General features: G+C 36.7%; 2 protein-coding genes across 8 annotated transcripts in view; both read left to right on the top strand.

The window, feature by feature from the left end:
* usp19 (ubiquitin specific peptidase 19) overlaps positions 1-6,780 on the top strand; it is a 32,418-nt gene extending 25,638 nt beyond the window's left edge. For 3 of the 7 annotated variants that reach the window (XM_087306902.1, XM_087306901.1, XM_087306903.1), the window contains one exon: positions 5,672-6,780. In XM_087306902.1, coding sequence (XP_087163028.1) covers positions 5,672-5,812 — 141 coding nt within the window. In that variant the 3' untranslated portion in view covers positions 5,813-6,780. Of the gene's footprint in view, positions 1-2,204 lie in introns of all 7 variants that reach the window. The other 4 variants (XR_015523422.1, XR_015523421.1, XM_087306900.1 and 1 more) reach the window with 2 other exon arrangements.
* A 1,890-nt stretch (positions 6,781-8,670) lies between these two features.
* On the top strand, positions 8,671-14,988 carry si:dkey-32e6.3. The gene is made up of 5 exons (XM_087306979.1): positions 8,671-9,225; positions 9,893-10,287; positions 12,557-12,717; positions 13,754-13,886; positions 13,974-14,988. The coding sequence occupies exons 1-5, from the start codon at positions 8,976-8,978 to the stop codon at positions 14,142-14,144; spliced, it is 1,110 nt and encodes a 369-aa protein (XP_087163105.1). The 5' UTR covers positions 8,671-8,975; the 3' UTR covers positions 14,145-14,988.
* Positions 14,989-17,218: the final 2,230 nt, after the last annotated feature.

Below are 17,218 nucleotides of genomic sequence, written 5' to 3'. Positions count from 1 at the left end.
TGTACAGCAAATTTCCAAGACAATCAATGTTAGCAACGTTAGCTAACATAGTTAGCAATTAACAATGTTAATCAATGTTAGCAACAAGCTAGAAAAGTTTACAACATGCAAATTCATATTTTCACCATATTGGCCAACATGTTAAAACATAATAGCATCATATAAAATGTGTTAGCAGCATAATAAGTAAAGTTAAACACACGTTGTTGTGTTAAAAATGTTACAAATATTGTCAGTATGCTAGCATAGTGTTGTAACTGCTAAAAAAGAAGTTAAGAAATGTTTTTATGTCTTTATGACTTTCCACTTTACCTTAAAGAAGCACTTTACATTTTTTGGAATTAGTCTCTTTTTACAAGTCCCCTAGAGGTAAACAGTAAAGAGTTTTACTATTGTTGCAGTCAGCCGATCTCTGTCTGACTAAAGCACTTTTAGCTTAGCTTAGCATAAATCATTGAATTGGATTAGACCATCAGCATCTCACAGAAAAAAGTGATATTACATAGACACAATGATTACAGTGCATCCAGAAAGTATTTATAGCGCTTCACTTATTCCACATTTTTTATGTTACAGCCTAATTCCAAAATGGAATAAATAATTTATTTACTTAAAATTATACACACAATACCCCGTAATGACAATGTAGAAAAAAAAAAGATTTTTTGAAATTGTTGCAAATTTATTACAAATAAAAAAGCTTGAAGAATCACATGTACATAAGTATTCACAGCATTTGCATATTACAATTACATTTTGCAATTACAGCCTTAAGTCTTTTTGAATATGCTGCCACAAGCTTGGCACACCTGTATTTGGGAATTTTTGCCAGTTTCTCTTTGCAGTACCTATCAACTTTATCAGGTTGGATGGGAAGCGACTGTGTACAGCCATTTTCAGATCTCTCCAGAGATGTTCAATAGGATTAAGGTCTGGGCTCTGGCTGGGCCACTCAAGGACATTCACTGAGTTTATTAGTCTCATTCACCGAATTTTAGTCCCATCAGACCAGAAAATTTAGTTTCTTATGGTCTGAGAGTCTTTTGTCAAATTCCAGGCAGGGCGTGGCTTCCATCTTGCCACTCTACCATATAGGCCTGATTGGTGGATTGCTGCACAGAAGGTTGTCCTTCTGTTAGATTCTCCTCTGTCCACAGAAGAACGCTGGAGCTCAGACAGAGTGACCATCAGGTTATTGATCACCTCCCTGACTAAGGCCCTTCTCCCCCAATCACTCGGCTTAGATGGCCGAACTGAAACTAAAACATGTTACCGAATGATCAATGGAAACAGAATGTATCTGAGCTCAATTTAGAGCTTCAAGGCAGAGGCTGTGAATACTTATGTACATGTGATTTTTATTTTATTTATTTATTTATTTTATGAATTTGCAAATTCACATTGTTATTATGGGGTATTGTGTGTAGAATTTTGAGGAAATAATTTAATTTAATCCATTTTTAGAATAAGGCTGTAACAAAAAAATGTGGAAAAAGTGAAGCACTATAAATATTTTCCGGATATACTGTATATAGACGCAATAATATTACGCAGACCTGTTACCTATCTGGGGACTATTTTTATGTGCTGCATAATATAATTTGTACGCCAGCAAAATTCCTTGAATTTTATGCCAGAACGAGTGTTTAGTTCCTAGTTATATTGATGTAGAAAATAGCAACTTTTTATTATTTTCAGTCAGTCTTTGTACACAATGTAACTACAGAAAATCAAGCTTTATGTAGGAAAATTATTGAACCTCTTATTTGAATTAGTTTGAGTGAGATGCTAATGGTCTAATCTGATTCAACGATTTATGCAAAGTTAAAGTGATCCTGTCATACCAGATCTGGAGATTGGCTGAATGGGTTCAAAAATGGTAAAATTTGACTGTTTACCTCAAGGGGACTTCCTTTAAATTGAAACTTGTGTCTTGCAAGAGTTTCACACATTGAGCAAAAGTTTTAGTAGCCAACATAACATGACAGAATTTGTCGCAAACTTCACTGACAAACTTGATATTCAAATTGTGGAATTGACTCTTACATGCTAATCATCTTGCCTGTCCACCTGAATGTGTGGGCGGGAGATGAAACTGGAGCAGCCAGTGAGCTCTTTGATACTCAGTGTATTTGGTGTTCTGCGGTGTAATGATGAGGCAAGGCCCTTTCCTAGAAGCTGACACAGGTTTCCGCCAATCGCAGGCGTCTCTGATATGGCAGGAACTGGAGGAGGATGAGGAGGGGCAGCGAGAGGCCTCTTTTCGGAGCCTGTTCCGCCCCGGTCTGCGCGGAAGAAGAGCCAGGATGAGACCTGAGCAAGAAGAAGAAGAGGAGGGCAGGGGAGGGCTTTCTCACCGCAGACGAGATGACAACTCAGATTATTCTGATGGCGAACGCATGAGATATTTCATCTTGGGCACTGTGGCGGCAATCCTAGCATTGCTGTTCAATCTCATCTATCCTTTGTTGTACTGGTCCAACTGGGTTTGATAGAGTTTTGACAGGCCCTCAGTACAAGATTTGCACTTTAAAATGATCGTACTGTTAATCATGTCTATTTTTGATGGGATTTTCAATGTTATTTATATTTGGAGGAATTTTATTTTCTTCTTTATGTTTGTTTTATAACATTATCCAGTTTTTTTTTTTAAATAAACACTCAGGAAAACTATCTTACAAAAACATAAATGTATTTAATATATGCATTTAATAGTTTATGCTTACCTAGAGTTAGATGGATTTATTTGCCAGTTCCTTTTACATAGATTTATTTTAACTGTATGACCAATAAGAAAATCTAAATGTAGATTAGTAATTTTAAAGCGGCAGTTCATTAGGGAAATAATAATCCTTCACTCACCATCATGTCGTTCCAAAGCTTCATGATTACTGTTAATCATTGGTAACCAGTTTCACTTCCCATTAACTTCTATTGTATTATTTTCCATACGGTGGGTTAATGGGAAAACAAAAACTGTTACCAAGCATTGTTTAAAATGTTGTCTTTTGTGTTAATGCAGGTTTATAATGACATGAGGGTAAGTGATGGCAGAATTTTCCTTATTGAGTGAAAAAGAAGTCTTTATAACACCTGGCAGTCAGCATTGTGTATCAGCTATGTGTTTAAATAGAACTTGAATGCCTTTATAATCATCATTAGCAATGACTCCTCTGCTGACTAAGTAGGTTTCTAATGTATAAGCTAATTAATAAATGTTAGTTTTAAAGTCAACATACTTTAAACATTATTTACTCATGTTACACCATTGTAACTATTATTAATGGGCATAGACTTGGTCCTATTACGCTTTATTAACCAGTCTATTTTATTCCCCAGAAAATGTGTTTTTAATATATAAAATTTTTTGTTTGCTTGTTTTAGTTGATAAAAATAATGGCTAGATAGGGATTTAGCCCTGTGTTTCTCAACCACCATCCTGGAGGACCATCAGCTCTGCACAATTTCCATGTCTCCTTAACCAAACACATCTGATTTGGATCATCAGCTCATTAGCACAGACTGAAAAACCTATTACGGGTGTAATGGATAGAAGAGACATCCAAACATGTATTGTTGGTGTGCTTTCAGGAATGTGGTTGAGAAACACTGAATTAGTCCATGTTTTTAGCAAAATTACAAACTTCTGATCCCAGTTTGTGGCCTCTTTTATACCTGGTATTAGCATGACACATTATTGACCACTTTGTGTTTCAAAAGTGAGAATCAATTTAGTGGATGAAAAAGATGTGGAGAACAATTACAATTTCAGCCATAATCTGTGTTTTCGTACAATGGAGTGTACTTTTGTGGCTGTGTGAATGCATTTGACCACATTTACACTACAAAAGTAGTCCAATACGATGTATTTTTGTGGACAAGCTCAAAATGTGACCTTGGCTATGCTCATATTGCATACCAATCAAGACTTTTTTTCCCCCTCCAATCGGATGTTTTCCAGCAGATCTACACTGTTAATTGCAAGTGATCAAATTTGTGAATCTAGACATAAACAGCTTTAAAACTGTTGTGATGTCTGGAACTGTTGTAATGCTTAACTTTACTCTGCGTATGTATATATAAACCAAGACCAAATTGAGCAGCCAGTTTCCAAATTCATACTTGTATGAAAGTGCTATAAAATCGGTTTAATGTCTCATCCAAAACACGGCGCACACTGACAGTATAGCGTCCCCTTCATTATACTGGGGCACTAGGACTCACACAGACCAGGCTGAGCGCCCTGTGCTGGCCTCACTAACATCACTTCCAACAGCAACCTAGTTTTCCCAAGTGGTCTCCCATCCAGGTACTGACCAGGCTCAGCCCTGCTTAACTTCTGTGAGTAAAGCCTGGTTTATACTTCTGCGTCAAGTGACCGGCGTGACCCACGGCGCATGCAACGCGCGTAGCTGTGCATTTATACTTCTGCGCGCTGTCTCTGTTGGTCTGCATTAACACTTCCGAAACGCTAGTGGGCAGTGAGGTGTAAATGTTCCTCTGTGTCGAGTTTCTTCTCTGCTGTTTTGCTTTTCCTAAACACTTCCGGGATGTACAAGTGGCTCAAACTCGCTCATTTTGAGGCAGGAATCGGCGGACGTGCAACAACTTTAACTATGAGGTAAACGCAAAACAAAACTTTCCATTCGGAGCTCCTTCACGGGACTCCACACTTGTAAACAATCGCTACATTGGGCTCGCGCCATTTGCGTGGCTCTCGGCCCCGCCCAGCCTCGTCAGCGCTACCAAGCCGACCAATCACAGAGCTTGCGCTACGCGTCGTTGCGACGTGTAGTTACAATTTTTGAGAGGTGCACGTCAGCCACGGCGAAGGGCTATGCGTCAGCACCGTAGCATACGCCGGCGTTTTACGCAGAAGTATAAATCAGCCTTAAGTGGTCGTGGCCTGCTGGGTGGTATGGCTATGGTCATTTTTGCTGCCCATGCTTTTATAAACCTTATCTTGTAAAAAAATAAACAAATGGATTTAATACCAGGTGTAAATTAGGTTTTTGTGTTAAACCCACTACTTTGCCATCAAATAATCTCCGATAAATATAATCCAGTCCTGCCTTGTTCAAATTTAGTTGCTTGTATTTACTCCTTGTAAACATGAAATGATTTTCCTCTGTCTTAATATGGAATTGTTGCCAAGGTTCTCAGTAGTCTGCAATGTTTTAAGATGTTTTGTTTAATAATGAGTTTGTAGTTGAGCGTTTTCTGAGTGGGCTCAATACTGTACTTCTGTTTTCCCTCTACTATGCACCATTGATTCAAAGCCTGATTGCACATGTTGTACATTGACATGAGATCCTTATATTGTAATATGAGCGCTACTCTAGTTAATGGATATGTGGCATTTTCTACAGTCTCAGGGATGCTGGTGGCCTATTCATTGTTTGTGTTTCCATCCACACTAAAAAAGCCTAACAGACATTTGGCTTCTGTGAATGCCTCAACTCTGGACACCATGACTGAAAAACAACACCATCAGATATAATTGTACCTCATCACAGATTGTAATTACGAATGGTCCTGGATAAAATGATTAAGATCTGTTTTTTGTTTTGTTTTTTCTCATCATAATGGTCTTATTTGCAGTTGGCGTTCATGTACTCCGTTCCGAAGGTGCATGACGTTTCTCTCTTTATAACGGTGGTTTATTTTACAGGCTTCTAGCCAGACACTGTTTGGGACAGACCTGGATCCTGACGGGCCCCCTCAGTTGAGCACGGAAGTGACCTCAGACATGTTTGCACACTCTGGAGAATGTGCCGCCCCGTCCTACAGCAGCATGGAGGAGGTGGATTGAAACTTGACCCGGTCAGGGAGACTTGCTTTCTCCAAACAAAACAACAAACATTAATTGACGTTAATGCTCACAAGTGGATCTAGCATGGCAAAGGTGCTCTATTTCCTTTTTTTATTGTTATTATTATTATTTACATTTGCAATGTGGACACAAGAGGCTGGGTGTCCATTTCCAATACAAAGACTGCTTGTTTTGGAAACAGCCTGAATGTTACGATACAACAAGGCGATGATGCTTAAGGACTAATCACATATTCACAAATATTTCTGGAAAGTGCACAAATTGAAATACACCATCGGTGGTAAGAGGAAGCGCACAGATCTGAAAGGTTTTTTATGACTATGAAAACATTTTAACTCCTAGGAATTATGCCGTTCACAGTTTCACATTAGGTTTCTACTAAAATGTTTCTCTTGCTTGTTTCCACGAGGTGTTACTTTGGGAAAAGCCCATTAGTGAGTGCGTTCAACGTTTTATTTTTATTTTTTTCCTCTTTGAATTATCATCTGGCCTGATGTGTTTCTCTATGAAGAGTCTGGAAGTGTTGTGCAAAGCTGTTGTAGGTGAAGTTTTAAGTGTGGACAAAGCAGATTGTTTTGGATTTGTTTTACCTTTTACACTAAGGCCATTACTCAACTTGATGTCCATTTTTCTTTCTCAGACAATCCTGCGATCGGAATAGATTTTGATTTTGTTTTTTTGCTCTTTGTTGGATCCTGTGGAAATGCAAAAAGAGTTTGATTGAACGAGATGCATGTTGACCTGCAATAGCCCTAGTACTGTGTATCACATACCATCTCTTTAGTTTTTTCTTACGTTTTGAGTGAATTGTTGTGTTTTCCCCCATTCCTTGTTTTCGTATCGGACTGCATAGTAAGTGGGAATTGGGGGTTTGATCGTGAGAATGCTGCTGTGAATAAAACAAATGGTTAATATAAATAAAAAGCCTTTTTTGCTTAACAACATTAGATGTTACAGCTGTATGCGCATTTATTTTTAAAATTATTATTATTATTTATTATTGTTTTTATTTAATTTTTTTGTCAAATATCACTTTTTACCTGTACGTTTATAAGCAAAATGTTACAATGAACAAGTCGGACCCTCGTTAAAACTGCTACATCATCATGAGTCATATTTTGCTTAAATTATGAATATCCCCAACAAATTGTTACCAAAAACACAATTGGTACATGCATTGATAGTAATGTATACTTTCAGACTAATTTTGAAGCATAGATGTACATTATGCACTGTTTGAAGGCTTCTTATGTAAAGTTATTGGCTGGGCAGTGGTGGTTTTCTTTTTAGAGTCATAAGTCAAATACATGGTCTATTTACAAATATAAAGGGGTCCTATTCAAAGATTTCTATACATGGTCCTAAAACTGTCCATTTCTGTTCGAAATATGTATGGATTATGTTCATAACATTGTTTTCACCTAAAAATCATGTTATATATATATATTTTTTTTAAACTGTAGTGAAGTTGTAAAAATATGTGCATCTGCTTATACAAATGATCAATCACATAAGACCTTTATATAATGTGAAGTCAAACAAGTGCATAATGTATTTTTACTGCCATGGAAATTAAGGGTTTCATAGCAATAAAAAATAAACAAAATAGGGTTTTTTAAAAAGGATGGAAATTGTTACGTTTTAGTTCAAACTAACCGGAAACAGCCACAAAGACTGTTAAAGCTAAAACTGTTATACATGATAAACTACGCTCTTAAAATTAAGTTTCTACTTGTGACCCTTGTCTCAGATTATAAGTCGCTATTTTTTTTTTTTTATCAAAGTGAGATGTATGCATCATCTGAAAATTGCATAAATAAGCTTCCATTGTATAAGCTTTCTATTTGAGAGGTTTAGTGCTAGTAGTGCTTTAGTATTTAGTGCTAAGTACAATCTATCACAATCTATCTTTGTGTTTTTAATTGGAAGCTATACAATATTTCATTGGTGCATATACATTAGATTAGTCAGTACTGAAGCCAAAGCTGGAGCTTATCTAACAAAATACCTTAAGATAATGGTCCAAAAACTAGTAGTCAAATTTATATGGTAGAGACAAATATTAAATACAAATAAAAAAGAAAAAGTTGCATTTTTGTTGAAATTGTGTAGGTTGTAATTTTTTTAGCAATATTTAGCTTGAATTTAAGTGTATTATCTTTCAATTTCTAAATATGTTTGGTGACTAAAATATTATTTTAATAAATATATCTGTTTAATAAATATGTTTTGTTCAAATGCGCCCAAATCCATTGCTTATATTCACTGAGACGTGGATAAAAATATTCAGTTTCAAAAGGGGTGTACTCAATTATGCTGATCACTATATATATATATATATATATATATATATATATATATATATATATATATATATATATATATATATATATATATATATATATATAATCACCTTTAAAGTTGTCTAAAGTTCATAGGCATACTAATCTGAAATTGATAAAGGCATATTTAAAGAAAAAAATGTATATTTTAACCAAGTATGATCTTAATATTCCAATTATTTTTGGCGTAAAAGGAAATCAATAATTTTGCCCCACACAATGTACTTAAGGCAATTGGCAAAACCTGTGCGAACATCTCTGAAGTTCTCAAAATATTCTTTACGGTGAAGAAAAATCATTCAATTCTTAAAATGTTTTTCCCACAAATAAAACAATAGTTATTTTAAGATTAAGAACTGTTCGCTATAATTTTCTTTGATTAACCTTTAATTCTCTTATTTTGGCGTCTGAAGAGGAGTAAGAACAGCAGGCGGCGCTCTCACAACCTTCTCCCGTCAATCCCATCTTTATTCTGTTCTCGCGGTGTTTGACAGTAACACGCGGAAGTCATGCTGTCATTGTAAAAGCCGGTTTAGAGAGCTCAGCTGTTTTCAGTCTAATATTCTTTCTCAAACGAACGCATTAAACAAATGTATCTGTATCTGACGGCTCTAAATATACACAAATGAGGACTTCATCACCTGAAAGCCTGTTCTTCCATGTGTGTCATCTGCGTAACATGGATTCATCATTCACTCGTCGCCAGAGACATTCATTTAGCCTTATTTAAGTATCTTGCGTACTCTAAATTTTAATGTTTGTACTTTTTAAGTGAACGCTAATACAAATATTTGAACACCATGTATAACTCTGAGAGGCTCCCTGAAACCAGTATCGATCAAAACCAAAGCAATGGATTCAAAAGTGACGTGACGGGGCAACACAAAGAGCCCAGTGATTCTGTCCCGAGGAGGAGAGCCTCCAGAAGAGTCGTCCTTCACTTCGATCTCAACAACACCATCCTGGTGTCGGACGCGGTGACCAGACAGGGCACAGTCGCTGCTCTTGAGTACTTCCTGTCCACTGTGACCTGGGGCCGCATGACCAAAGGTGAGACATCTAGCTAGGGGCTTCACTTCTCCTAGAGTTTTGTCTTGTTTGTTGTTCCAAATATTTTAAAATAATTACACCAGGAAACATTTTTTTGACAAGTAAAACTGGGTTGAAATACGAATGTTTTACCTTGCTTTAAGGAACAACTCACTTTATTTCAACTTATAATTTCTGAAAACACAAACATTTTTAGACGATGTATTAGTTTGGATACAACAGAAAATATCTGTAAGACTTCTCATATATATATTATTCAATTTATCATATTAATCTTATATATATATATATATAAATAAAAGTAATAAATCTGAATAAACTGTGCATTTAACAATCAACATTTTAGGATAAAACAGTAATAAAAAAATCAGTATATTTACAAAGATTCATTTATAATAATCTAGATGTGTGCGTCTCTCTTGTATGTATGTATGTATGTATCTATGTATGTATGTATGTGTAGGGGGTTATAACTTTAATGTCAAGGTAATGCATGTGTATAGATTATTTCCATTAATAAAATGTATGATTTTTTTGTAGATTTTATAATAAATATAAATGTGTAAATCATAATTATTTATACAAATAATAATTTATTAATTAGTAATATATTATTTACTCTGTTGCTTTGCGTTATGACTCAAACATTTTCCCTCATTTTTCACAGGTAAATGGGAGTGGTTGTCAGAAGCTCCATCTCTCCTTCCGCCTTGTGAAGGCGCTGTTTCATACTACTCTCAGTTTGGCCGGGTGGCGGCCTTCACCACAGTGGGTCCAGGTCGGCGGTTCCGGAAGGTCCTTGAGGAGCATCTGGAGCTGCTCAGCTGGCCCTCTCATTTACCTGCAGATAAAGAGCTGTCTGTGAAGGGAGAAGATGGGAAGCTGTACCACTGGATCTTGCCCTCCTTCTTCCAGATGCTGCAGGACTTGGCTTCGCAGGGCATCGAGTTCTCTGTCCTGTTCCGGACGTTTGGCACAGATCTGCCTCGTGTCCTGGCTGCAGTCAAAAATGCTGTGGAGCATGGCTCACATCCGCTCTTTCCTGACCTCCCGGCACTGAAGGTGTTACACTGTACACACTGTGACATACACCGTGTCAATGATCGCATACTGTAGAGCAGAAACTACATTCCATTCAAACTTCAAATACAAGCAACAAACATACAATTGAAGACAAAATTATTAGTCAAATGATATTTCCCAATTATTTATATGTATTTCAATAAACTGCTATGGTCAATAATATTAGCCCACCTAAAGGTGTTGTAAGTGGTCTGCCTAAATGCTAAGCGGCCAGCATAATATCTTTTAAATACAATCCCTTCCCTTTTGACCAAAGCCACGCCTCCTGAAATCACAAACGTGCACATTAAAGATGACAGAGACCCACTGGATCATGCCATTCACCAGTTAGAAAACTTTACAGTACTTTATAATACTACAATTTGATTGTTTTCGATTCAAATCGATGCTGTTAAACAGTGGCTCTCAAAGTAGGGGTCAGGACCCCCTGGGGGGGGTCGCTTGGTGATTTCCAAAAATCTCATATATTTTATTAAAGTATTAAAATGACCACATTTTTTTCCATAACCTGCAGAATATAAAAACTAGAGCTAATTATTTTTAGCTTATAATATATTTAATATAAACTTAATATTTAATGGTTACATAAAAAAACATGCAAATAAAAAGTCATCAGCCTTTCAACTTTCTTTCCATTAGATTGCGGCCCTTGTGGTTATGCTAGATTAACATCACAGCAATAGTGTTGGTTGCAGAAGATTGATTTTACAGTACAATGTTAAACTTTGACACCTTTATGGCACTCACATACATTTAAAAAGGCCATGACTGAACAAGGAGGGAATCTCCAAGTGGCTCCAAGTCTCCAAAATTAAAACAAGAATAGTCTTGTGCTATAAACATTGTGCTCACCATTCTCATTAAGTGAGTTTATTAAGCAAATGAATAATGATTATAAAAAAATAGACTGTTGCACTATTTTGTGTCGTCAATAAGCTTGTTTTTATAGTTCCTATAAGTGTATGAGTATTAGTGCACCATTGTGTGCATTATTTGTATGCTTATAACCACCGCCTAGGATAGAGGGGGTCGCGAGTCACTGGTGTTGTTATTTTTAGGGGTTGCGGGCTGAAAAGTTTGAGGACCCCTGCTGTAAAAGGTATCTTATGAAACTGAAAATAGTCACATCAAGCTTTCGCCAGAAGATTTAGTTTCATTTCTAAATGTTAGTATCACACAAAATCTGCAGAAACTCACATCTGATCTGAGCTCCTCCCCCAAAGAATTGTCATTCTATAGCGATCACTGATTGGCTACTATACTAGAAGGCGGGTTTTATTCACCTTGTAGCGATAGCTGATTGGCTCCTTTACTAGAAAGTGGGGCTTCATTCAGCATACTGAAATTTACACTTTTTCCCATTCAAAAGTCTACAAGTGACATGTCTTGTGTACTCTATAAGCTGTGTCACGTTTCAGAGACTGCATTCTCCGAAGGATGCATTTAAAGTGTGCTGCGTCATTGTGGCACAACGAAGGTGGTCTCATTTTAAAAAAATTCAAAGGCTCCTTCAAACGCAGCCTCCAAAAGCTTCCTTCATTTTCCAGGTAATGAAGGATACAACTGGTGGATCCTTTGCGACCTCGAACACCCCAAGATACGTGTGTGTTTTTAAAGGAAAGCTCCAGTTTAAATGTATGAATTAGGTTAATTTTACTTGGATATCTAAACACACGTAACAAAAAAACAAAAAGATATGACCTGTCTTACTAAAGAGTGATTTAATAGACAGTTTACTTGTTTATTTGTACATGTATGGATAAAAGGAAATATATTTCCAGCTTTTGTAAATCTTGTTTTGTCTTCAGATTGCTTAAAATACGTTTAAAAAACACTTTGAGAAAAAAATTTTCATCAAGCACTTATTACCTGCAGCTGTTACGGTTGCCTGGTGACGAGATCTGTCCTCTGTGGGCTAGATCGTCTCATTTCAAAATGCTCGGTTCAGCCTGTGTGGACTTCGAAGGACTCACCTTTGAAGTCTTCATCCTTCAGAGGATGCAGCCTCTAAAATGAGACACAGCTATAGTCTTTTGTGCATATAAGTTAACCCATTCACAAAACGACAAAGTCTAAGCTTTGCATGACTAAAATAATTTTAAAACCTAACATTACCTGTCTAAAAGAAATACTTCAGCCATGGTGTCATCCGTCCTTTAGTGTGTCGATTCAGGATTTTAAAAAGATTTGATTGAGCATTTGTTTTTAGCGCTGTCACTCATGTCCACATGACTGTCTCTTGTCCCAGCTAAAGGTGAATATGATGGCCGGACGCATCAGGTGCAGTGTTAAAGGTGTGTCGCTGACCCGTGGAGAAGAGCATGCATCCACACGGGACGGAGAGCGAAGTGTGTACCAGTATCTAAGCTCTGCTGAGGGTCTGGGTGGCTTCCAGGACAACTTTGACTGGTAAGGGGTCTATTATGGATTTAGAAATAATTTGTGGTGTTTTCAGACCTGTGCATTACTTGCTTTGCTTTAAAACAAGTGACTTAAATGCACAATATGAATAATGTTTGTTTTAAAATATATTAAAAAAAACTTGAATAATGTTGTTTTTTGATTATTTTGTATGTATATTATAGATATCTAAGGTACTTACTTTGGTACAAGGGATACTGAAATTTTCAGACCAAAATGGCATTTTCGTTTTTTGGCTGAAAGAGAAAAATGACAGAATTTGTGAACCGAAAAAGTGTTATGCTGCGTCACACTGTGCAACAATGGTCAGCACGCTGGTTTCACTCTTCCTCTAGCTGTAGTCACATAGTCTCAGTTATTGAGTTTAATTTAGAAAGTCTTACAAAATATGATAATTTAATTATATCATTATTACAATTCATTTTTGGTTTCATTTTTCAGCCAAGTAAATACAGAATTTTCAGTTTTGGCCAAGAATTTTCATTTCGGTCCATCTCTATTTGGTATGAGTCTTTACTAAAGTTTAAAAACACTTCTTACAACAATAAGAACACTTCTTATTGCACTTTTGTGCTTGCGTGCTCACTGTAATTGGCTCCAATGGTCATCGCTTCACCACTCTTCACAGAGTGTGAACACAAATATTCAGACATATTCAGAGCGTTTGAAAGTAACATATATCAGAGGATCCATCGATGAGTAAGATATACGTGCGATCCCTTGATAGATTAGCTGAAAGACGCCACTTTCAAATGTTCCCCTGTCGGTTTCTGCTCTGTGAGGAGTGATGAATTGATAATCCAGTCGCAATCATATTCAGTCACTATCATAACCCAAAAGGGCATTCAGCAGTGTTTAAGATCACACTCATCAGTGCTCAAATGTTAGGGGGAAATAGATATTTTAAAATTGACATTTCTATTAACGACTGTTTCCAACAGTGGTCAAATTCAGAGAATTTAATTATATTGTCACCATATTGTCTCATTGAAGTCAAAGTGCATGTTTTGTTTATCCTAAATAGGTGGGCACGAAACACATACTCCATTTTAGGAGGAAAACCACTCTGGATTGACCCTTTTGACAGCAATGTTCAACATATCTTCATTGACGACAACATTCGTCAAAATGACGAGGACACTATTGTCCATCCTAAGGTATGAGAAGTCCATTTTTTCATCTGCAGAATAACCGTCCTATGTCTCTCTTCCATTTCTTCACTCTTCATCCACCTCTTTCTGCAGGTGTTTTTAGAGCGTGGGGGCTTGCAGACCCGAACTGCCTGCACATCAGAGCTGTACGATCTCTGTCTGGTTCAGAACGACCTGCTGAAGGCCATTTCTGAGCCTGACTATTTCACCCGACGCATCCAGATCTGCATGGAGAACTATGAGGGAAATATTCAAACAGTATAGCCGAATGAAGCTCAAGTAACACAAGTACATATCAAATAGACACATTATGCATTAAAATGATAATGTGGTAAGTGCAATGTGGAAAAACCATGTCGGATGTTCTCTGCTACAATCACAGATCATATATATGATCAAACCATCATATTTACATCCTGAATAACTGACATATCACAAACAGCACATGCCATATTGAATGTAGTATTTTTATTTTCATAAACATTGGCAGCTGCTTAATAGTTCTTTTTTCTTACATGCAATTTTGTCACAGGTTTTACATTTACCACCCTTATTCTCAGGGTCTGTGAACATTAAAAATGTATTTAATGTTACAGTATTTATACTTTGATGCAATTAACAAAGTGTGTTTTGCATCAAAAACTTAAAGATTTTCTGAGAGTGTGAAGAATTTTTTTTTTTTTTTTGCACTTATAATTTGAAACCATTTTGTTTTAAGACAAGTTTGAAGCTGAGACTAACCAAAGCAAAACTTTTAACATGTTGTGTTTCTTAGTTTACATAAATGCAGTTTAACGCACTTGATGTTAAGTAATGTTGCAATTTGATGCTAAAGTGTCAGCATCTTCCTCTCCAGTTTTAGGTAAATGTTGTTTTACCTAAACTCTGATCGAATTAAAATAGAATTATATTTTTCCTTACACTGTTACAGAGTAGAATGTTATTCTACTTCAGTTTATTATTGCGCTGTTGCTGCTTTTAGCGTGCATGATTTAATCACTATTTATGATTACTGTTTTGAAGCAGGTTACTTTGTTGTGTGATTTACTACGGTAGTCATTTGTTTTAGAGAGATGCTACCGAAATAAATTATTTGGATTTTATTGAATGCTCACTTTGCACTGTATTGATTGAGTCAGTGTTTATCACTTGTTTACATGCTGTATGTTTACGAACAGGAATGGATTGGATCAATTCGAATAGAGACAAAACTAAGTACGTAAACAGAAGTATGTGGTTGTTATATTAAATTGTCATATTTATCTTCTGTGTGGATTTTACAAATATTTGTTAATATATATTTTATTAATTATATACAGTTAGTAAAAGTAGGCTAACATTTAAATTGTAAATATGCAAAAAATCATTTATTGATGATCATATATCATTAAATATTATGCTCAGGGTTCTCTTGTAATATGGAATTTTATTTATTTATGTTTTAGAGCTGCTGTAAAAGAATGTAAATGTGTCCTGGTAGAAAATGTCTTCATATTGTTTTCTTACACAGAATACCAAAACTGATCCAAAATTATAGGGGTCAGCTAACATGATGTGTGTCCTGCTTGGCTTAGCCAACTCACTCTAGACTGATGTGCTTCTAACAGTTCAGTACATTCTTTATTTTTTGTGTATTTTAAAATTCACTCTTCGTTCATTTGACTTGTGTATTTAAGTCATAACTTAAACTAAATAAGAACTGTCTATGATACAAATACTCATACACTCACTTTCCTTTGGCTCATAAATAAATGGAAACTTAAATCACTCAAGGAGCCAAAAAGATGCACTTTCAGAGCATTCATTGAATTTTTTTTACACTTTCAGAAAAGTATAAAGTGGGTTATAACTATTATTGCAACTTTAAAATATGAAATGATTCATTTAAGAATGATGTTTAACAAAAGCTGAAACATATAGTAAAAAATTTTTTTTTAATATGCTAATGTACAATACTAAATTACAATTATTTTAAAGTAAAATTAAAAAAAAGCAAAGCATAACTGCGTTAACGGATAAAATCATGGTGTTGGTAGCCTATTATTTCATTGAAATTAATTTTAAAAGTATAAAAAAGTAGTTTTAGTTTCTTTTATATGTTGTTCAGTAAATATTGTTCATGTAAACTGCTGAAGTTAATGCATGTACATGTTTTTATAGATGTTTCCTCGGATCTATTCCTCTGATCCTAAACAGAACGCACTACTGACGTAAGGTGGAGCAGGTTCTTTATTGGAATTCTTTGTTGCTTTGTGCGGTTTGCTGTTTTTCTATTGATTACAGGCGCTTTTGTCAGACTTTGTCTATAAGGCTTTGGTTTTGCGTTTCATTTTGACTCACTCTGACTCAGTTTTCGATTTCCGGCTTTAACGACCCTTTTCTGATGTTGACTCGTGGCTCCAGACACCCCTCGGCAAAAACAGACAAACATAATAGGTGTTTTATCACTGTGAAAGTATGCGATATCATACACATTTTCCCAAGCACTGCAGAAAAAGCTGCCCACTGCCTAGAATGTGTGTCCACGCTTCGCTGTGTGTGTGTGTGCGTGCGTGTGTGCGTGTTTGTTCACTGCTATGTGTGTGCACTTTACTTGCATGGGTTAAATGAGGGTCACCACACATACTGAGAGTTGGTGAGGATGACCAAGAACAGACAGGGTTTGTGAGGGTCACTAAAGACAGAGAGGGTTGGTAAGGGTCACCACAGACACTCAGGGATGGTGAGGTACACCAAAGACACAGAGGGTTGGAAAGGGTCACCAAAGACACTGTGGCTTGGTGAGGGCCACTACAGACACTGAGGGCTGGTGAGGGTCACCAAGAACAGACAGGGTTGGTGAGGGTCAGCAAAGACATTGCTGGTTGGTAAGGGTCACCAAAGACAGAGAGGGTTGGTGAGGGTTTCCAAAGACACTGGGGAATGGTGAGGGTCATCAAAGATGTTGTGGGTTAGTGAGGGTCACCAAAGACATTGCGGGCTGGTGAGGGTCACCAAAGACACTGAGGGATGGTTAGGGTCACTAAAGACGTTGGGGGTTGTTGAGGGATACCAATGACACTGTGGGTTGGTGAGGGTCACTGAAGACACAGAGGGTTGGTCAGGGGGACCAAGAACAGAGTTGGTGAGGGTCACCAAAGACACTGGGGAATGGTGAGGGTCATCAAAGATGTTGTGGGTTAGTGAGGGTCACCAAAGACATTGCGGGTTGGTGAGGGTCACCAAAGACACAGCACAACCCTCTGAGGGGCCACCAGAAGACAATGGGATTGGTGAGGGTGACCTAAGGGTGAGTGCTGCTGAGGATCACTGCAAGGTGCTTGATGTGACATACAGCT

Source organism: Danio rerio, chromosome 23 (genome assembly GCF_052040795.2).
Source record: "Danio rerio strain M-AB ecotype USA chromosome 23, GRCz13ab, whole genome shotgun sequence".
NCBI classification, from domain to species: domain Eukaryota; kingdom Metazoa; phylum Chordata; class Actinopteri; order Cypriniformes; family Danionidae; genus Danio; species Danio rerio.
This window is presented reverse-complemented; position numbering and strand designations above follow the sequence as displayed.

Bases quoted from the DNA above. Each gene is read 5' to 3' on its own strand.
- si:dkey-32e6.3 (XM_087306979.1), top strand. From the start codon at position 8,976: ATGTATAACTCTGAGAGGCTCCCTGAAACCAGTATCGATCAAAACCAA. The intron at 10,288-12,556 runs GTGTTACACTGT...CTCTTGTCCCAG, and splicing joins CTGACCTCCCGGCACTGAAG to CTAAAGGTGAATATGATGGC. The intron at 13,887-13,973 runs GTATGAGAAGTC...CTCTTTCTGCAG, and splicing joins ACACTATTGTCCATCCTAAG to GTGTTTTTAGAGCGTGGGGG.